The sequence below is a fragment of the Neodiprion virginianus genome, chromosome 1 (genome assembly GCF_021901495.1).
Source record: "Neodiprion virginianus isolate iyNeoVirg1 chromosome 1, iyNeoVirg1.1, whole genome shotgun sequence".
In the NCBI taxonomy this organism is placed as follows: domain Eukaryota; kingdom Metazoa; phylum Arthropoda; class Insecta; order Hymenoptera; family Diprionidae; genus Neodiprion; species Neodiprion virginianus.
The window spans coordinates 5,050,808-5,065,283 of NC_060877.1; the positions used below are offsets into that span (position 1 = coordinate 5,050,808).

At 35.0% G+C, this 14,476-nt stretch overlaps 2 protein-coding genes across 3 annotated transcripts; one reads left to right on the forward strand and one right to left on the reverse strand.

The window, feature by feature from the left end:
* Nucleotides 1–92: 92 nt before the first annotated feature.
* Nucleotides 93–11,750, reverse strand: LOC124302398 (DNA polymerase theta). Its single transcript, XM_046758554.1, has 22 exons — nucleotides 11,611–11,750; nucleotides 10,348–11,249; nucleotides 9,832–10,062; nucleotides 9,483–9,736; nucleotides 9,246–9,378; nucleotides 8,966–9,167; nucleotides 7,735–7,930; nucleotides 7,461–7,630; nucleotides 7,091–7,358; nucleotides 6,668–7,001; nucleotides 6,393–6,534; nucleotides 5,912–6,155; nucleotides 5,641–5,782; nucleotides 3,216–5,544; nucleotides 2,843–3,051; nucleotides 2,488–2,692; nucleotides 2,160–2,341; nucleotides 1,958–2,077; nucleotides 1,542–1,877; nucleotides 1,058–1,322; nucleotides 767–987; nucleotides 93–663 (listed from the first exon to the last, which is right to left on the reverse strand). The coding sequence occupies exons 2-22, from the start codon at nucleotides 11,200–11,202 to the stop codon at nucleotides 493–495; spliced, it is 7,209 nt and encodes a 2,402-aa protein (XP_046614510.1). The 5' UTR covers nucleotides 11,203–11,249; nucleotides 11,611–11,750; the 3' UTR covers nucleotides 93–492.
* A 186-nt stretch (nucleotides 11,751–11,936) lies between these two features.
* On the forward strand, nucleotides 11,937–14,372 carry LOC124302509 (uncharacterized). Of its 2 annotated transcripts, XM_046758764.1 has the most exons (7): nucleotides 11,937–12,193; nucleotides 12,317–12,511; nucleotides 12,625–12,728; nucleotides 12,804–13,014; nucleotides 13,117–13,396; nucleotides 13,482–13,806; nucleotides 13,884–14,372. In XM_046758764.1, the coding sequence occupies exons 1-6, from the start codon at nucleotides 12,129–12,131 to the stop codon at nucleotides 13,599–13,601; spliced, it is 975 nt and encodes a 324-aa protein (XP_046614720.1). In that variant the 5' UTR covers nucleotides 11,937–12,128; the 3' UTR covers nucleotides 13,602–13,806; nucleotides 13,884–14,372. The 2 variants fall into 2 exon arrangements, with proteins under 2 accessions (XP_046614720.1, XP_046614712.1); XM_046758756.1 differs by having other exon boundaries at nucleotides 11,939–12,193; nucleotides 12,625–13,014.
* The last annotated feature ends 104 nt before the right edge of the window (nucleotides 14,373–14,476 follow it).

A 14,476-nucleotide genomic window follows, 5' to 3' on the forward strand; every position in this document is an offset into this window, starting at 1 on the left:
CAATTTGTACTTCTCTTTTCCTAAACCAATAGATTTAAATTATGATACATAGCTAATAATTTTAATTGTGTATATTTTTCTACAAATTCAGCAATACAAGTTGATTCGGTGATAGCAGCAATATGAAGATTAGTAAATGCTGCATTAAATATAATTGTTATTAACAATAGTTGTATAAAAATGAACAATTCAATTTTTATCATGATTTTTTCTGCGTACAAAAATTGATCCATCTACATCGCAATGACACGAATTTTGCATATAAACTTACCACTATTATTCAATATTTTAATTCTACACAATTTATGAGATATATACCACTTAAATTACCTATTTCAAAAGTTTGAGAACTTGACATAAATAATATTTACAATTAGTGGATCTTATAAAAGTTGTGATCATTTATAAAATATTCGTAATTAAATTCTTAACATATAAAAATTCGCAAAAGCGAAAAATATATAAATTAAAATAAATAAAGTTTTTCAACAATTAAAAAATACATTCAGATGATTCTATGGGCTTCTGAACAGTGTATTCTGTTAGACTGCCCCACGTCGGACCAACTTTGATTTTAACAGGCAACGGAATTGTTAGCTGATATGCTTCTTCCATTGAAATTTTAACTATTGCTGCAACACGATCAAGATCTGCTGCATTCACCTGTAAGAGTATCATGATTATTTGCCTATTTTGATTTTATTCTTGTGCAACAATTCATCCTCATGCAGAGAATTGTAATGGAAAAATGACTAGTATAACTGACCTCGTATAGGAGTTCGTCGTGTAGTTGCAGAACTAAGTAGGCCCCTCTATTCTGCGAATCTTTGCTGCTCCTTAGTTTTCTAGTTTTCATTTCTGAAATGACTCTAGATGTACCTGAATACTCTTTCTGCAGTCTTTCATCTATTAGAACCATAGCTTTTTTAGCCAAGTCCGCTGCTGAACCTTGAATTTTTGTATTCACTGCTTGTCTCTCTGCTTGAGCTATAGTAAATAAACGTTCGCAGTAAATTGGAAAAAAAAATGGCAGCAGAGAAAATTTGTCGCTACTCACATCTTTCACTTTTTATCTCACTATTTAGACTCGGAAGTAATCTGCGCCTTTCCATTAGAGTCGTTACATATCCATTTTCTCGGCTTTCGGTTATCACCCGATTAAGCCAATTATTCACGTTTGGATAAGTTCCCATAAAACTTTCCATGAACCTGCTTGCTTCTAATTCAGTAACTGATAATTGCTTTGCCAAAGCCCTCGAACCCATGCCATAAATTATTCCATAACAAAGCTGTTTTGTGCGTTGACGCATATCATCATCTACCTGAACAAACAAAGCATACATTGATTACTATAAAAAATCAAATGTGATATTACAAAACCTGTGCTTCATGTAGTTATTGTTGAAATCAGGATGTTCTTTCTTACCTCAGATGGCTACAAATCAAAAGTCATTTCAAAACAGAAATTTGTTTGCCGATTGAATAATATAGAGAAGATCTATCAATTATTGGCATAGGGGACTGCGTCAAAGAATTCGTACCTCATCTATGGTTATATAGTTCCACTGCGCAGCAATGTTCTTGAAAATGTCAGAATCCTTTTTCATTATTTCACACAAGACGGGATCTTTTGAAAGATGTGCCAATATTCTCAGCTCAAGTTGACAATAATCTGCTGATAACATGATATTTCCACAGGTGGGAACAAATGCCATTCGCATACTAATTACATAACTATTATTTTCAGAATTAAAATCTCTTGGAACATTCTGTAAATTTGGTTCATGCATTGATATACGGCCAGTGGCTGTACGTGTTAGACAACACCCTCGAACTCGTGGACCTTGTTGTGCCAGGTTTAATAACGGAAATACCATCTGAAAAGAAAACATGTTTAATGTTGTGTAAATATTATCATTGAAATTTGAGCAATTTCTTGTTGAAACAATAGACTAACTTTTGTCTGCGTTGTATTAAGTTTCCGCCAAGACATAATTTGTTTAGATATTGGATTATCGCAATTTTCTAGTACGGCTTTATTTGTGCTGACTTTAACTCCCTTGTACATCCCGAGAACCTGTGACAAGTCATGGGAAATATTAATAATTTTGTTTTCTCAAAAAATTTCGTCCATCAAATTAATAATCATGTCACTTTACCTGTGCCACTTCTTTAGAGGAGGTGAAACTAAACTTTCGCCCAGCTAACGAATATGCTCTTTGTTCCAATGATGACATTTCTTCCTGGAGAACGGCTGACAGCTCTTGAAGTGATTCAAGATTTAGACCTATTCCTGTTAGTTCCATACGAGCCAGTGTTGAAACCACCTTGGTTTCCACATCTGTTGATAGAAATTTAAAATGACTCAAGTAATATTGAATAGAATTTATCACGCGTATTCAGTTTTTTAATCGTTATCTATGGTCTATGAACGCGTAGTGACTCTGCAAATCAATTTTCAGCTATCTAAAAAGAAAATTTCATTACCTTCAAATGTATTTAACAATGTTTGACTCTGCTTGTGTAACTCTTCAATAAGCTTACTCGTAACATGCCATGTGACAGTTGCCACTGCAGCAGCCTTATGTCTATCAAAAAAATAATCATCATTTCCGGAACTGGTTCCAGCAGAGCTTTTTAAAGAACTTGCATGTTGTAAGATAGTAGCACCTTGCGGAAAATACATCTTAGCCTGCAGACAAAAAAATTATGAACAGTGATAAAATCATGTTGCTGAACATGAGTAGAGGTATATGCAGTATGCTGATTCAGATTTTATATTTTATTTCATTTCTATGATGTATTATCTACATATCTACATACAACATCGTTTACACCTTACCATGTCGCAAATGTTGCTTTCGTCAGTCTCAGGTTGTAGTAACCATTCTGCTACTTTTGGATCAAGGAATCTACAGTTAGGGGTAATCTTACAGCATTGATGAAGTTTTTTGTATACTTCCTTGCTTCCGTAGCAGCGTACATTTACCGATGAATCTGTGAATACGTCTCGTAAGAGTTGCAGACGGTCTTTTAATGTAATACTTCCTTCTGAAAAAGGATAGAACAGAAAATTTTCAAACCAAGAGTTAATAATATTAGAATATTTAGATTTTTTAAATGAACGAGTAATATTTTATTAACAAAGCAATAAATTTTAAGGAGTCAAGAAGGATATTTGTATAAATCCAGTAAAATCCGTACAGTCTACTTACCTTTTCTATTTTCAAAAGAGATCCAATAAATAACATTTCTGCCCCAAGAAATGGCAACTCCGTTGACAACTGTGTCTAAGTAAACACAGCTTTCATTTTTCTTAAACTTATTTTTCATTCTGCTTGCCGACCCGGAAACTAATTTACTTCCAATACCAATTGTATCATTTACAAATTTATTGTGAGCCAAAGCTATCGCAATCTCAGTCTTCTGCTTTAATTCGTTACTGAATAATTTGAATATATTGTCATTCAAAGTTACGTTGATGATGTCTAAGACATTCCAATTCACTGTTTGCTCTGAATTTAATTGTTCTTCCCTAACGTCAGACCTTAAACACCTTTTTTTGCATTTTCGTAGGTTTTCAATCTTCTGAACGATAAATGACGAATTCACAGTTCTTTTGTGCAGGTTTTGAGTTGCTCGCATTCTTTGGATAGGAGAATCCTCCTCTGAATTCGACACAACACTATCTGTACTACAATTCTCTTGATACAAAACTTTTTTAGCGCTAGCATTGCCGGTTCTTATCAACTCGATGTTCTTGGTTTTGACGGCATTTGACTGCTCGTTACACTTTGTAAGTGTTGAATTGTGCTGCTTTTTATTAATCATAATTCTTTTTGAGGATTCCAGTTTTATTCTGGTTCTACTTTTTGTGGTATTCTTAATAGATTCCAAATTCTGTGATGCTGCAATTAGATCGTCTGAATCTGACTTATTTGATCCAAAGGATAGTCTCCGATTATGACTGAGATTCAATACGTTGAGAACTGGACTACTATCACTCAAAGAGTGAGTCTCGTTAAACTTACGTTTGCGAGTTCCCGAATTGTCTATAAGTTTTAAATTGCGTACATTTTGTGTGTTCGATTTTATGGAAATGGATTTCAAGCGAGTATTTTGCATCATTGGTGTTGCTGCTATTTCATCACTGATGTCAAAATCATTAGAAGTCATTTGAAGATTTAATTTTTTTTTTCCAGAATCTAAATTTGAGGCATTATTCGATTCCTTCAAATGATCCCATGTAGTGCTGTTCCATGAGAAGTTAATTTCTTCACTGTTGAAAATATGATTATTCAAGTCTGGATTTTCAGTAACTGCACGATTTTGCATGGCATTTGTATTAGATGAAAATTTGTCTTCAGAACTACTGGTCTGTTTCACAATTATCTCTGGCGTCTTTCCTTTAGTTTCTATTGCAGCAATAGGCTTCTGTAAACTGATGGACGGACTATCAATTGCAGAACATTCTGTGCCTTTAACTTTAGTGATATCTAAGGATCCATAAACATTTTTTTCAAGTTCATTGCAGAACTGCGAATCCAAATATAAACTATCTCCAAATAAACTGGGACTTCGTGAAAGTGATACTTTCTTTTCATCATTGAGTCTGAGGTCTTTTTTACCTTGCTCTGAGAATGATTCTGGTCTGAGGCTTTTTCCTAATTCTTCACTTGACTGCTTACTAGACATTTTTTCATTAAATGATGACCACTCCAAGGTAACGACTGGCGAAATACTCAATTTGAAATCTGGCAAAACCATCTTAGAAGGACTGGACTTTTCACTGATTTTATTGCAAATATTCTCACAATTTTCCTGTAAGTTTCTTTCAGTAATGTTGGTTTTTGTGTCATCTGGACCATTATTCAATATTTTACTCTTACTCCGCTCATTATCTGGTGTTTTGAGAGATTTTGGGGAACCGAAAGTCGCTGTTTCACTTATAATCTGTTGAAAATTATCACTGGATATCGATGTCACGCTATCTTTAGCTCGTATTTTTCGTTTCGCGCCTAGAAGACTGAATTTGGGCTTATTTTTAACGATTTCATTCACATGCTTTTCTCCTCGCGTTATTTTATGATTATTAAGTTCCGTCTGCATTGTTTCCCCCTGTAACTTGTTTCGTAAATCAATTTCTTCGTTACGGATATGATGAGTGATTTTTGAGCCATCCATTTTAATTTCCCTGTATTCTATTCGATGTGAATGTAGGTCAGAAATAACCGTCGACACGACATTGCCAGTTTCGCAATTTTCCGTTTGCTGTATTGCATCCACTGAATCATTGTCAGATTTCCATACATCTTTTATAGTTTTACTATTCTCTGTGCAATCCTGTGAAGTAGCATCGTTTGCTATTGAACTTGCCGTTCTAATAGGTGCCGGAATAGTCATAGCAATTTGATTGTTTATTTGATTAATGTAATGATCCTGAATAGCCGATGCATTGCTCTTATCGTCTAATATTGTTCCAAGTTTGTTTCTTGAAGTCACATTATCTTGTTTCCAGTGTACTTCTGTGACACCTAATTCATGCTGTAAGGAAAATATTAAGAGAAATACTTCATTGCAGAACGTGAAAAAAACTTACGAAAATGAACCAAAATAGCACAAAAATATGTGAAACTACACCTGCACTAAAGTACGTGCTTCTTGCACCAACAAGACTGCTGCTTGGTATGGAGTTAGACCATCTCTTCCAGTAACAAAAATACTTCGTACTTTATTTCTCTTGGCAGCATCTAATACGTGTTCACCATCTTGTTCTTTTTCGCTAAAAGTGCAACAAAATGTTGGCACATGTGAAATATACTATATTTATAGTACAGAGTTTGTTTTACTATGTTTCACATAGAAATATGTGATCAGCTGTGACGTAGAAATAATTAGTAAATTTTCATACCTTTCAAAAGGTAAAGCTTTGTGTAAAGCACGTTCAACACAGAGTTCGTCAGCAGTAGCTAGATCCGCGACACACTTAATTCCCTCTTTGTAAAGACTTCTAGCACGAAGACCATTGAGCATTGGGAGACGAAGCAAGTCCAATAATTCTCTGCAAACGCCAAACTGTAATCTTGCTTGAAACTGACAAAATAACAACTCCATGCAATCCCATCCTAGTTGTTTACAGAATTGTGTCACCATTCCTGTAGGATAGGAAAGTTTAACAATATATCCAAGTCAGTTTTCGATTTACATTTTTTATTTTCATATACTATAAACACATCGCTGTTCGAATGTAGATACTTAAATTCTGAGAAAATAATAGACGCTGTAACTTCACCAGGAAGATTTTGTTGTACGTATTTTAGATTGTGACGTAAACGTTTCAAATTCCTTGAAAAGTTAAAAGTTAAGGAACTTTATAGTATTTCGATAAATACCAGCAAATGTCGAAGCGGATTGTTGTAAGCTTTGCAAAACCCCTCGACTGCACCCATATTTTTCTGACACAGTGGTCAATGGCATCTCTCTGACCAAATCATGTAGGGCTAATGCAGTAAAGAATCTTCTGTGTATATTTTGCTAAAACAAGATTTGGTTCACAGATAGTAATTCGTCAATTGTTCGTTCAGTCGTTGGAAGTAAGTAATTCTGCAACGAAACACTTCGTCATTGGTTTCTAATTGTACTAAACGAACCAGCAGTTTACAATTACCTGTTTTCCATGCTTAGCAATTCCACGAATAGCTGACATGACGAAACGCTCTTCAATTCCTACCATTTGTCCGACTCTGCGTTCACATTCGGACAAAGATTTCCATAAGTTAAAAAATATCATCCAATCTATTTGACTGGTTAAACTACCAGAATTAAATGGAGTCACCAGATATATAATGTGCAATTCTGTTTCAAGAACGAAACATTTTCTTGCTCTTTGTAATTCTTCAAACAAAAATAATCCCTCTCCGGGAGAAACTGATGACGCAAGACAGGCTTTGCCAAGTGCTGTTGCCACCCACCGTTGTTCTTTCTCTTTAGTTTCTTGAACTCTGTTAAAAAAACAACCACATACATCGAAAATATAGTTCTATTGCAATGAAATTGGGAACTTGAAATCAGTTAGCTGCATTCCACTCACGTAATAAATTCATGCGTAGTTAAGTAGTCCATAGCTTCTTTTGTATGAGTACCAACGTTATTTTCGGGATTGAAACTAGCCAGCATGCATCTGCCATAAAGATTAATATCCACAGGTGTACAGGCAACTTCACTTGCCACAGCTTCTAAAAGTGCTCTAATAAGTGGTCCCGAACCTTCTAAACAAGATTCTACTGGATCTAAAGGTGCTGACAATAAACTTTCTGCTGCTTTTTTTTCATTTGGCTTACATATTAATATGCTTTCACCTATAATAAAACAAGTTACAGAAATTAATTCAAATAGGATAAGAAGAAGAAGAAAAAACAGTTAGTTTAACATGTTGACATAGCAATGCATGTATTACAAACCTGCAGTGTCCTTTCCCATTCGACCAGCACGTCCAATCATCTGTCTATATGTTAAAGTATCGATTACTTTCCCATGAAACATTAGCGATCTGATAATTACTCTTCGGGCTGGTAGATTGACTCCACTACTCAAAGTTGACGTGGCTATGAGAACTCTGAGTGATCCAGTTCTGTAGTATAACACGCGAGGATTTATAGGTGTGAAATTTTTTCACTGTTACGTTTATTCAGATCGCTACATAATGTAGCGATATGACCAAATACGAAATAATACCTGAAAGAGCATTCAATAATGTCGCGCTCATCCATGGTAAGACCTGCATGATGAAATGCGACACCAAATGAAACCGTGCTCTTCAAGATATCATCCAAACCAGCAGGGCACCTTTTCAGTTGTGATAGTGTTTCCTCTATTGCATTCGAATCTAATTGGTTCCTAAGAATTTTCCCCAGGGTTGTTTCTTCGCTACCTAAGATAGGTAACATTAAAGAAAAAGAATATACCCAGTGAATACATGACCTTGATTTTACATCATTAATAAGTTATAGGTAGGTGACGAATTTTACGTAAATTTGACATTAGTCGAAATTTCTTGCCGCATTAAAAGTTAGTTAGCGAAGTCAAAAATAGAGATAATAAAATTTCCCAAGCGGCGTTTTAATGGGGAAAAAAGTAAGGCTTTCTAGGGATGGTTGAATATGGAGGGAAAAAAAAAATGGAAATTCTTTTTGACTTATTTCAAACCAATTTGAAGGATGTGATCATGAAAATTCGATTTCACTCTTCTTAAGGACAGGTCTAATGTTCATATCAGGTCATACAAAGTCATCCCTGCTGAAAAGAATATCTTGTCATTTACTAATCCTGTATAAAAAAAATTCAATTGAAAAAAACTTTTGCATTCTCTATAATTTCAGCAAAAATGAAGTCCATCTTCCAGATGTAGTTTTAGAGAACAATTGTAGTTTTAATGAGTTATTCAGAGTCTTATCCGTTATATCCTTTTTCGTAGATTGTGCAACATTTCAAGTTTTATTATATATAGAAGTTACCAAATAATTCTGTTATGTATTTCTACGTTGAAATTATAAGCGTATAGTAGATCTGTATAATGTATTGTACTAAGCTGAAGATTTAAGTGTATTGTATTGCCTGATTTTGTTGTGTGAGGTATACATCTGTGTTCCATTACACTACAATATATCTGCATGATATAAAGTAAATGTCATCACAAAGTCATATTAAAGCCATAGTTACGAATAAGAAAATAAACCGTCCTTATTACATCAGTGTTATGTTAGATTGACATTGTTTCTATGTCATTTTTTTACGTTAGTATCTGACGTAAATAAGTGCGAAATATTTATTCATATACGACATGACATTGAATGACATCATGTTGACATCAAGTTTACATAAACGTGTTCACTGGATACCTAATAGATGGAAAAATGTTAACTTGATTGAATATTATACCGAATGTTGAATTTCATGAAAGACCAACCTAACTTGAAGAATATTGCAGCAACTTGATGGGCTAGTTTCTCACACCAGTTTTTGGTAGGACAAAATATCAATGTACTGTGTCCATCCGATATGGTTTCAATGCAAAGTTGAAGAATATTGTCCGAATCGTTTGGTAGTTCAGGTGAAGGATCTAACTCTCTTACAGGTACGAATTTATTGTCATATATAGTTGTGCGTACCTATAAATACGAGTATCTTTAGGGATGGTTGGTGATAAAACATAAAGCTTTTTTTGATTTGAAGAAGACTAAAATTACCTTGTATTGCTCATTCAGAGGAACAGGTCTGAATTCTGTGCTGAAAAGCTCTGCATCCAACCATTCAGCTAAAACCGAGAGATTCGGAAGTGTAGCTGACATACCAATGAGTTGGATTTTCACATGCTCTTCCCTAAACAGCATTGCCATGTATTAAGTGGTGACGAAACTCACAACCGCTGTAGGTTTAAGTAAACTTTGTAAGATAGAGTAAAAAAGTGTAAAATACATGTTCACCTTAGAGTCATGTATTTCAGTTTTGTTAGCAGCAATTCGAGCAAGTACCCGCGATGTGGATCTCCAAGTAGATGAAGTTCGTCAACAACTACGGCTCCTAAAGATGAAAGATCTCCTTCTTCCATTAATCGGTTAATTAACGAATTTGCTTTTTCAATGGTTGCTATTGCTATATGGGCAGCAGCCAGCCCTCCTGCTGGAGCAATACCTCCCATGAAACCTTCAACTCGAATTCCACTGCTCGATAGCAAATCCTGAAGAATTATAAATTCAACACATTTTTCATGTATCATTCCTCTATAAATTTATTATTATTGAAATGCACAAGTGAAAAAAGTTTGACACTCACTTGAAAGTAAAACATTTTCTCTCGAACCACTGAGACAAATGGTAGGATGAAAATTACTTTCTTTTGCCGTTCTAAGACCGTTTTTATGACAAGCATTTCTGCAACAAAAGTCTTCCCTGCTGATGTTGGTGCGGAATAAACTAAGTTCTTGTTTTCCTCGAGCACTCGGTAATTGGATAAACATTCCACTTGCCAGGGAAACATCTTTGTCATGCCTCTCAATTCATATTTCTGAGCACAAATTGATCAGAAAAGGTTCACAGTGGGTAATGAATTCATTGATTCAACAGAAACGTGCATTAGACAATGCCATAATTTTACTCAATATGATTAGAAACGATTTCAGCCCAATTAAAAATCTTCATTTATTTCCAAGTGTAAAAGTTGTAACAACTTCTTTGCTCGAAACGTAGACGCACAGAAATAATTCTAGTATGATCATGATCGAGAGTAATTACTTTATGTATGATACCACCAAAAAATCTTATCATTGAGAAAGAAAGAATCGTTACAAACCTGGAGAATATCTGGTGGCAATCCCCATGCAGATAATTTGCAACGATACTGTGTGTTAACTATGGAGTATTCGCTGACTGACTCAGGTATCGAATTTAAATCATTATTTACTGGTTGTGCACATACTTGTAACAAGTCATTGAGTTGCCCACTTTGAGTTCTTTTTTCAATCTGCACATCTTGGGTCTTCTTGTTGACCATGTTTACTAGATTATTATTTACAATTTTGTCATTGGATGATGAATGTATAAAATTAACGTCATTCAATGCTGTGTTATTTGAGATACATTTTTTCCGCAAGCCTCTCACGTTGGTAACTGCACGTGAATTATTGTTTGACTTCTCGTCAGCTGAACTTTCGACTATGAGAAATTCTTCAGATAACTTGACAAGATCTTGTTTGGATAAAGATACTCCAACAGATTCTTTTCTGGAACTTTGACCTTTCTGGTCGTATAAAAATTTATTATTACCACTTGCGTCTTCAATCAAATCAATTTCATTATTTTTCTTTGACTTAACATTATCGTTTCCACAAATTATTTTACTTGGTAAACCTGAAGTGTCAGTTTTGGATAAAAGTATACTTTCTTGAAAATATTTCTCAATATTGGTATCATCATTTGTCACCAATTTTGCAGAGTAGTTTTTGCAAGGCGGATGATTGTTTTTTAAACGACTATCAGTCAAATTCTCTTTTATTTCTTGAAGACGAATAAAAAATGGTTTACAGTTGCGTAAATTATCCGCTCCTTTCTTATTTACGGTATTATTCTTTGTATTGCTGCAACATTCGGCTTCTAATAATGCATCCAAGGTCTGCTCCCCAAATGAGCCTATTGTCGTTCCGCTCATTTTGAAGCAGACACGTTACATCGATATATTTACCGTGGTAACATTATCTGTAAAAGAAATAAATCAATCTAACTGAAGTAGGTATGTTTGTTAAGTATTCGATCCAAAAGCTAGAGAATTTTTCCAGATAATTAGCAATACACCTTCATTGTCTATTATTGACACATTGACATGCGGTATGCCATAATAATCTAGCTATTCCCTGGTTATTGTCATAGTTTAAAATAAATTTCAGTCTCATTTTTAGGTGAATTACTTCTAATGATAGTGTACATTCAAACCGTTGAGAAAAGTAGTTGAGAACATAGGTTATATCAGACAAACGCAGATGTCAACGAAATTCAGTAGCGCTGTCATTTCTGTAAGTTGTAAAACTAAATTACATTTACTAAATTATTTTTCACTCACCTCAGGATTAAGTTAAGAAACATTATCGTTCGTTCACACGAAGTTGATCGTGAATCGGCATACCGAATGACTGAATGGTAAACAATTTTTCATTCGAATTTAAATCCAACAAGAATTGACTACAGTCCCACCTGCTGGTAAAGCCGAGAAAATAGCGAACTTTATCACAAATTGTAGTTTTTATACAAAAGAATACTCCAATCCCATTGCGGCTCTGAATGCAAGAGAGCAGGTATATCTTTTCTTCGCCAATAGAGACGTGATCTTGGCGTAGGACGTAGTGTTACGTGTAAATCTCCATTGATCAAAATAGGATCAAAATTAACCTCCGCCAACGGCCACGCACGGAACAACCAGTCCAATAATCAGATACGTCGTCACGTTTCACTCGAGAGACGAGAGCACTGATTCTTACATTCGATCTTTTTTTGTAGTCAAATAATAATAACAATCGCGATAGGGATTACAAGAAAAACGTTTTACAACTTTATCCACACAGAGCAAATCTCACAGAAACTATGGTGGTTAGTTGTTCAGCTTGTGGTGAACAATACGGAGTGACCGAAGACGTAACTTTCCACAAGTAGGTGTGCTTTGTCTATAATATCTATACGTAATGAAAGATTTTACTGTGCTGCTCATTGATTAAAAACTTGGGCATGCTAATGCAGATTATCAATAAGTAACGATACATGATCAATGACAGATTTCCTGCCAACGAAGAGCGCAGAAATAAATGGCTGGATGCTGTGCAGCGTGAAGCATGGACACCTGGGAAGAGGAGCATGTTATGCAGTAAACATTTTTCCCCTGACAAGTTTGTGTACAAGGTTTCTGGAGATAAAGTACGAAGGTACTTGATGCCAGATACCGTTCCAACCATCTTTGACAGGACTGACAAGTATGTACTCATATGACACAAATTTAATTTACCAATCGATCTTTGATGTTAGGTTATAAGGCATTAAGAATATGATTTCCCTTGCTTTAATAAATTTTATCGTGAATCGACAGGAAATCCAGAAGCCCGGCTTCGTTACACTCGAATCAGAGAATCGAAACCTTAAGTTCAAATGTAAACGGTTCAACAAATGTAATGGCCGTAGAGCCAGAATTAGGTCAGTCAGATGCTGATGCTCAAGCTGGACAATTAGCTTGCAATTCATCTGCAAACTTGAATCTTGAAATTTTAGCTTCGACATCTGTCACACTAGAACCTTACATGATTGTGACAAAGCCACAGTTTATTCAGGTGGATGAAAATACTCCTTACATACTTTCCAAATCAACTGAAGTTCCAGCCACAACGTCGGTCATTACTGCAAGTACTACTTTTAACACTTCAGCACACAAAGTTCTAAGTCAGCCCAACGGACAATTACATTTTCCACGACCAGCCAAAAGGTGTGTAAATGCTTTACGTCTATTTTATTAACCACATATCCAATGTTACACTTGTAATTATACAGTTGGATTGTGTTTTTTATGAATATGTTGTGTTTATAGAGTCTACAATATGGAGTCAATACAAACTGACTTAACTTCAATTCCAAAACAGCCTCGCCTAGTTTACCCTGGAGACTTTAAACAATTGAATTGCAATAATGTGAAGCAGGATTCCAAAAGCTGGATCGCTCTCAACAATTATATTAAAAAAATGAGAAGGAACATGAAGGTGCTGCAACAGCGCAATAGAAGACTAGAGAAGCGAGTAACAGACCTTAAGACTGTTGTTAAGTTTTTGAAAAACAGGATCGTGACAAGAGATTCTGCAGCGATTCGATTGGTAAGTCGCTGCACAGAATTTGAGGCTGTTAAAAAATAAGATGTGATATGTGGGTTTGAAAATAACATTTTATTTGAATACTTAGTGTGGGCACTCAGACTTGCCTGAAAAGAAAGAATGTTTGCCTAAAAATCACTCGAACCAAGTGGCGCATTTTTTGGGAGATCATGATTATGTCGCCAGCAAAAACTGGTCCATCTTGTAATATCCTGAGAAGGTTGCGGCGTACATTGCTGGATTTATTATTGTACCACTTGTCTGGGTCTACTCACTGGAAGAAGGTCTATGCCGTTACTTCCTGAGAAAAAACGGAAGGGGAACCTTTACCATTGCAGTGTAATGATGATATAGGACTGCAAGCCGAGTTGGTGGGAAGATTCGTACTGATCAAGGAGAAACTGGCATAATGGGTAATTCAGTTGTAATTTTTTGGGAATCCAAAACCACCTGTGTTGTTAATTGTTACTGATATATTTCTATATTTCAGATCAAGCACTCAGTGTGCCCTTCCTTCTGAGGATCGCAACTTGGACATATTTTTTCATGGGATTACTAGAGATTAACTGGATTGTTTTCACATACCAAATCTAACTGGACTAGATCGCAATGGGATACTGATAATATTTAACTTTGACACAAATAATAGCACTAGGCTTCACAATATAATGGTCAATTCAATTTTATTTAATTAGAGAAGTTCTGCTATTCGCCAACTTTGATATTAGTTTTTATAAAAATTTTTGGTGATGTAATATTTTCTAGCTTTATCTGAAATCTGTTCGCTCATAGCGATTTCAAGGTCTTGTATACTTAGCTCAGCTGACTGTGATTACACCTAGAGAAAATTTTGCCTTCGTCAAATTTCGTTGGCTAATTTATCAACAGTAATTTACAAAAATATTAAAAATTTATCTGCGTCTAGAACAATGTTTAACAATGGAGAATGATACCTCACAAATAAATCAAATTTATTGTTCGTTGATGTACTTTTAAGATCCATTTTCAGCATTAAGATTAGTTTTCTCCTTTATTACTTAAAATCTTTTTCTTACGATGTAAGTAGGAGTAAATTCAGGTGAT

Excerpts from the sequence above, each read along its gene's own strand:
- LOC124302398 (XM_046758554.1), bottom strand. The coding sequence starts at position 11,202 with ATGAGCGGAACGACAATAGGCTCATTTGGGGAGCAGACCTTGGATGCA. Across the intron at positions 9,379-9,482 it reads CTGAAATACATGACTCTAAG|GGAAGAGCATGTGAAAATCC; the intron begins GTGAACATGTAT and ends AATGCTGTTTAG. Across the intron at positions 7,931-8,965 it reads TGCAATATTCTTCAAGTTAG|GTAGCGAAGAAACAACCCTG; the intron begins GTTGGTCTTTCA and ends TACCTATCTTAG.
- LOC124302509 (XM_046758756.1), top strand. The coding sequence starts at position 12,129 with ATGGTGGTTAGTTGTTCAGCTTGTGGTGAACAATACGGAGTGACCGAA. Across the intron at positions 13,015-13,116 it reads TTTCCACGACCAGCCAAAAG|AGTCTACAATATGGAGTCAA; the intron begins GTGTGTAAATGC and ends TTGTGTTTATAG. Across the intron at positions 13,397-13,481 it reads ATTCTGCAGCGATTCGATTG|TGTGGGCACTCAGACTTGCC; the intron begins GTAAGTCGCTGC and ends TTGAATACTTAG.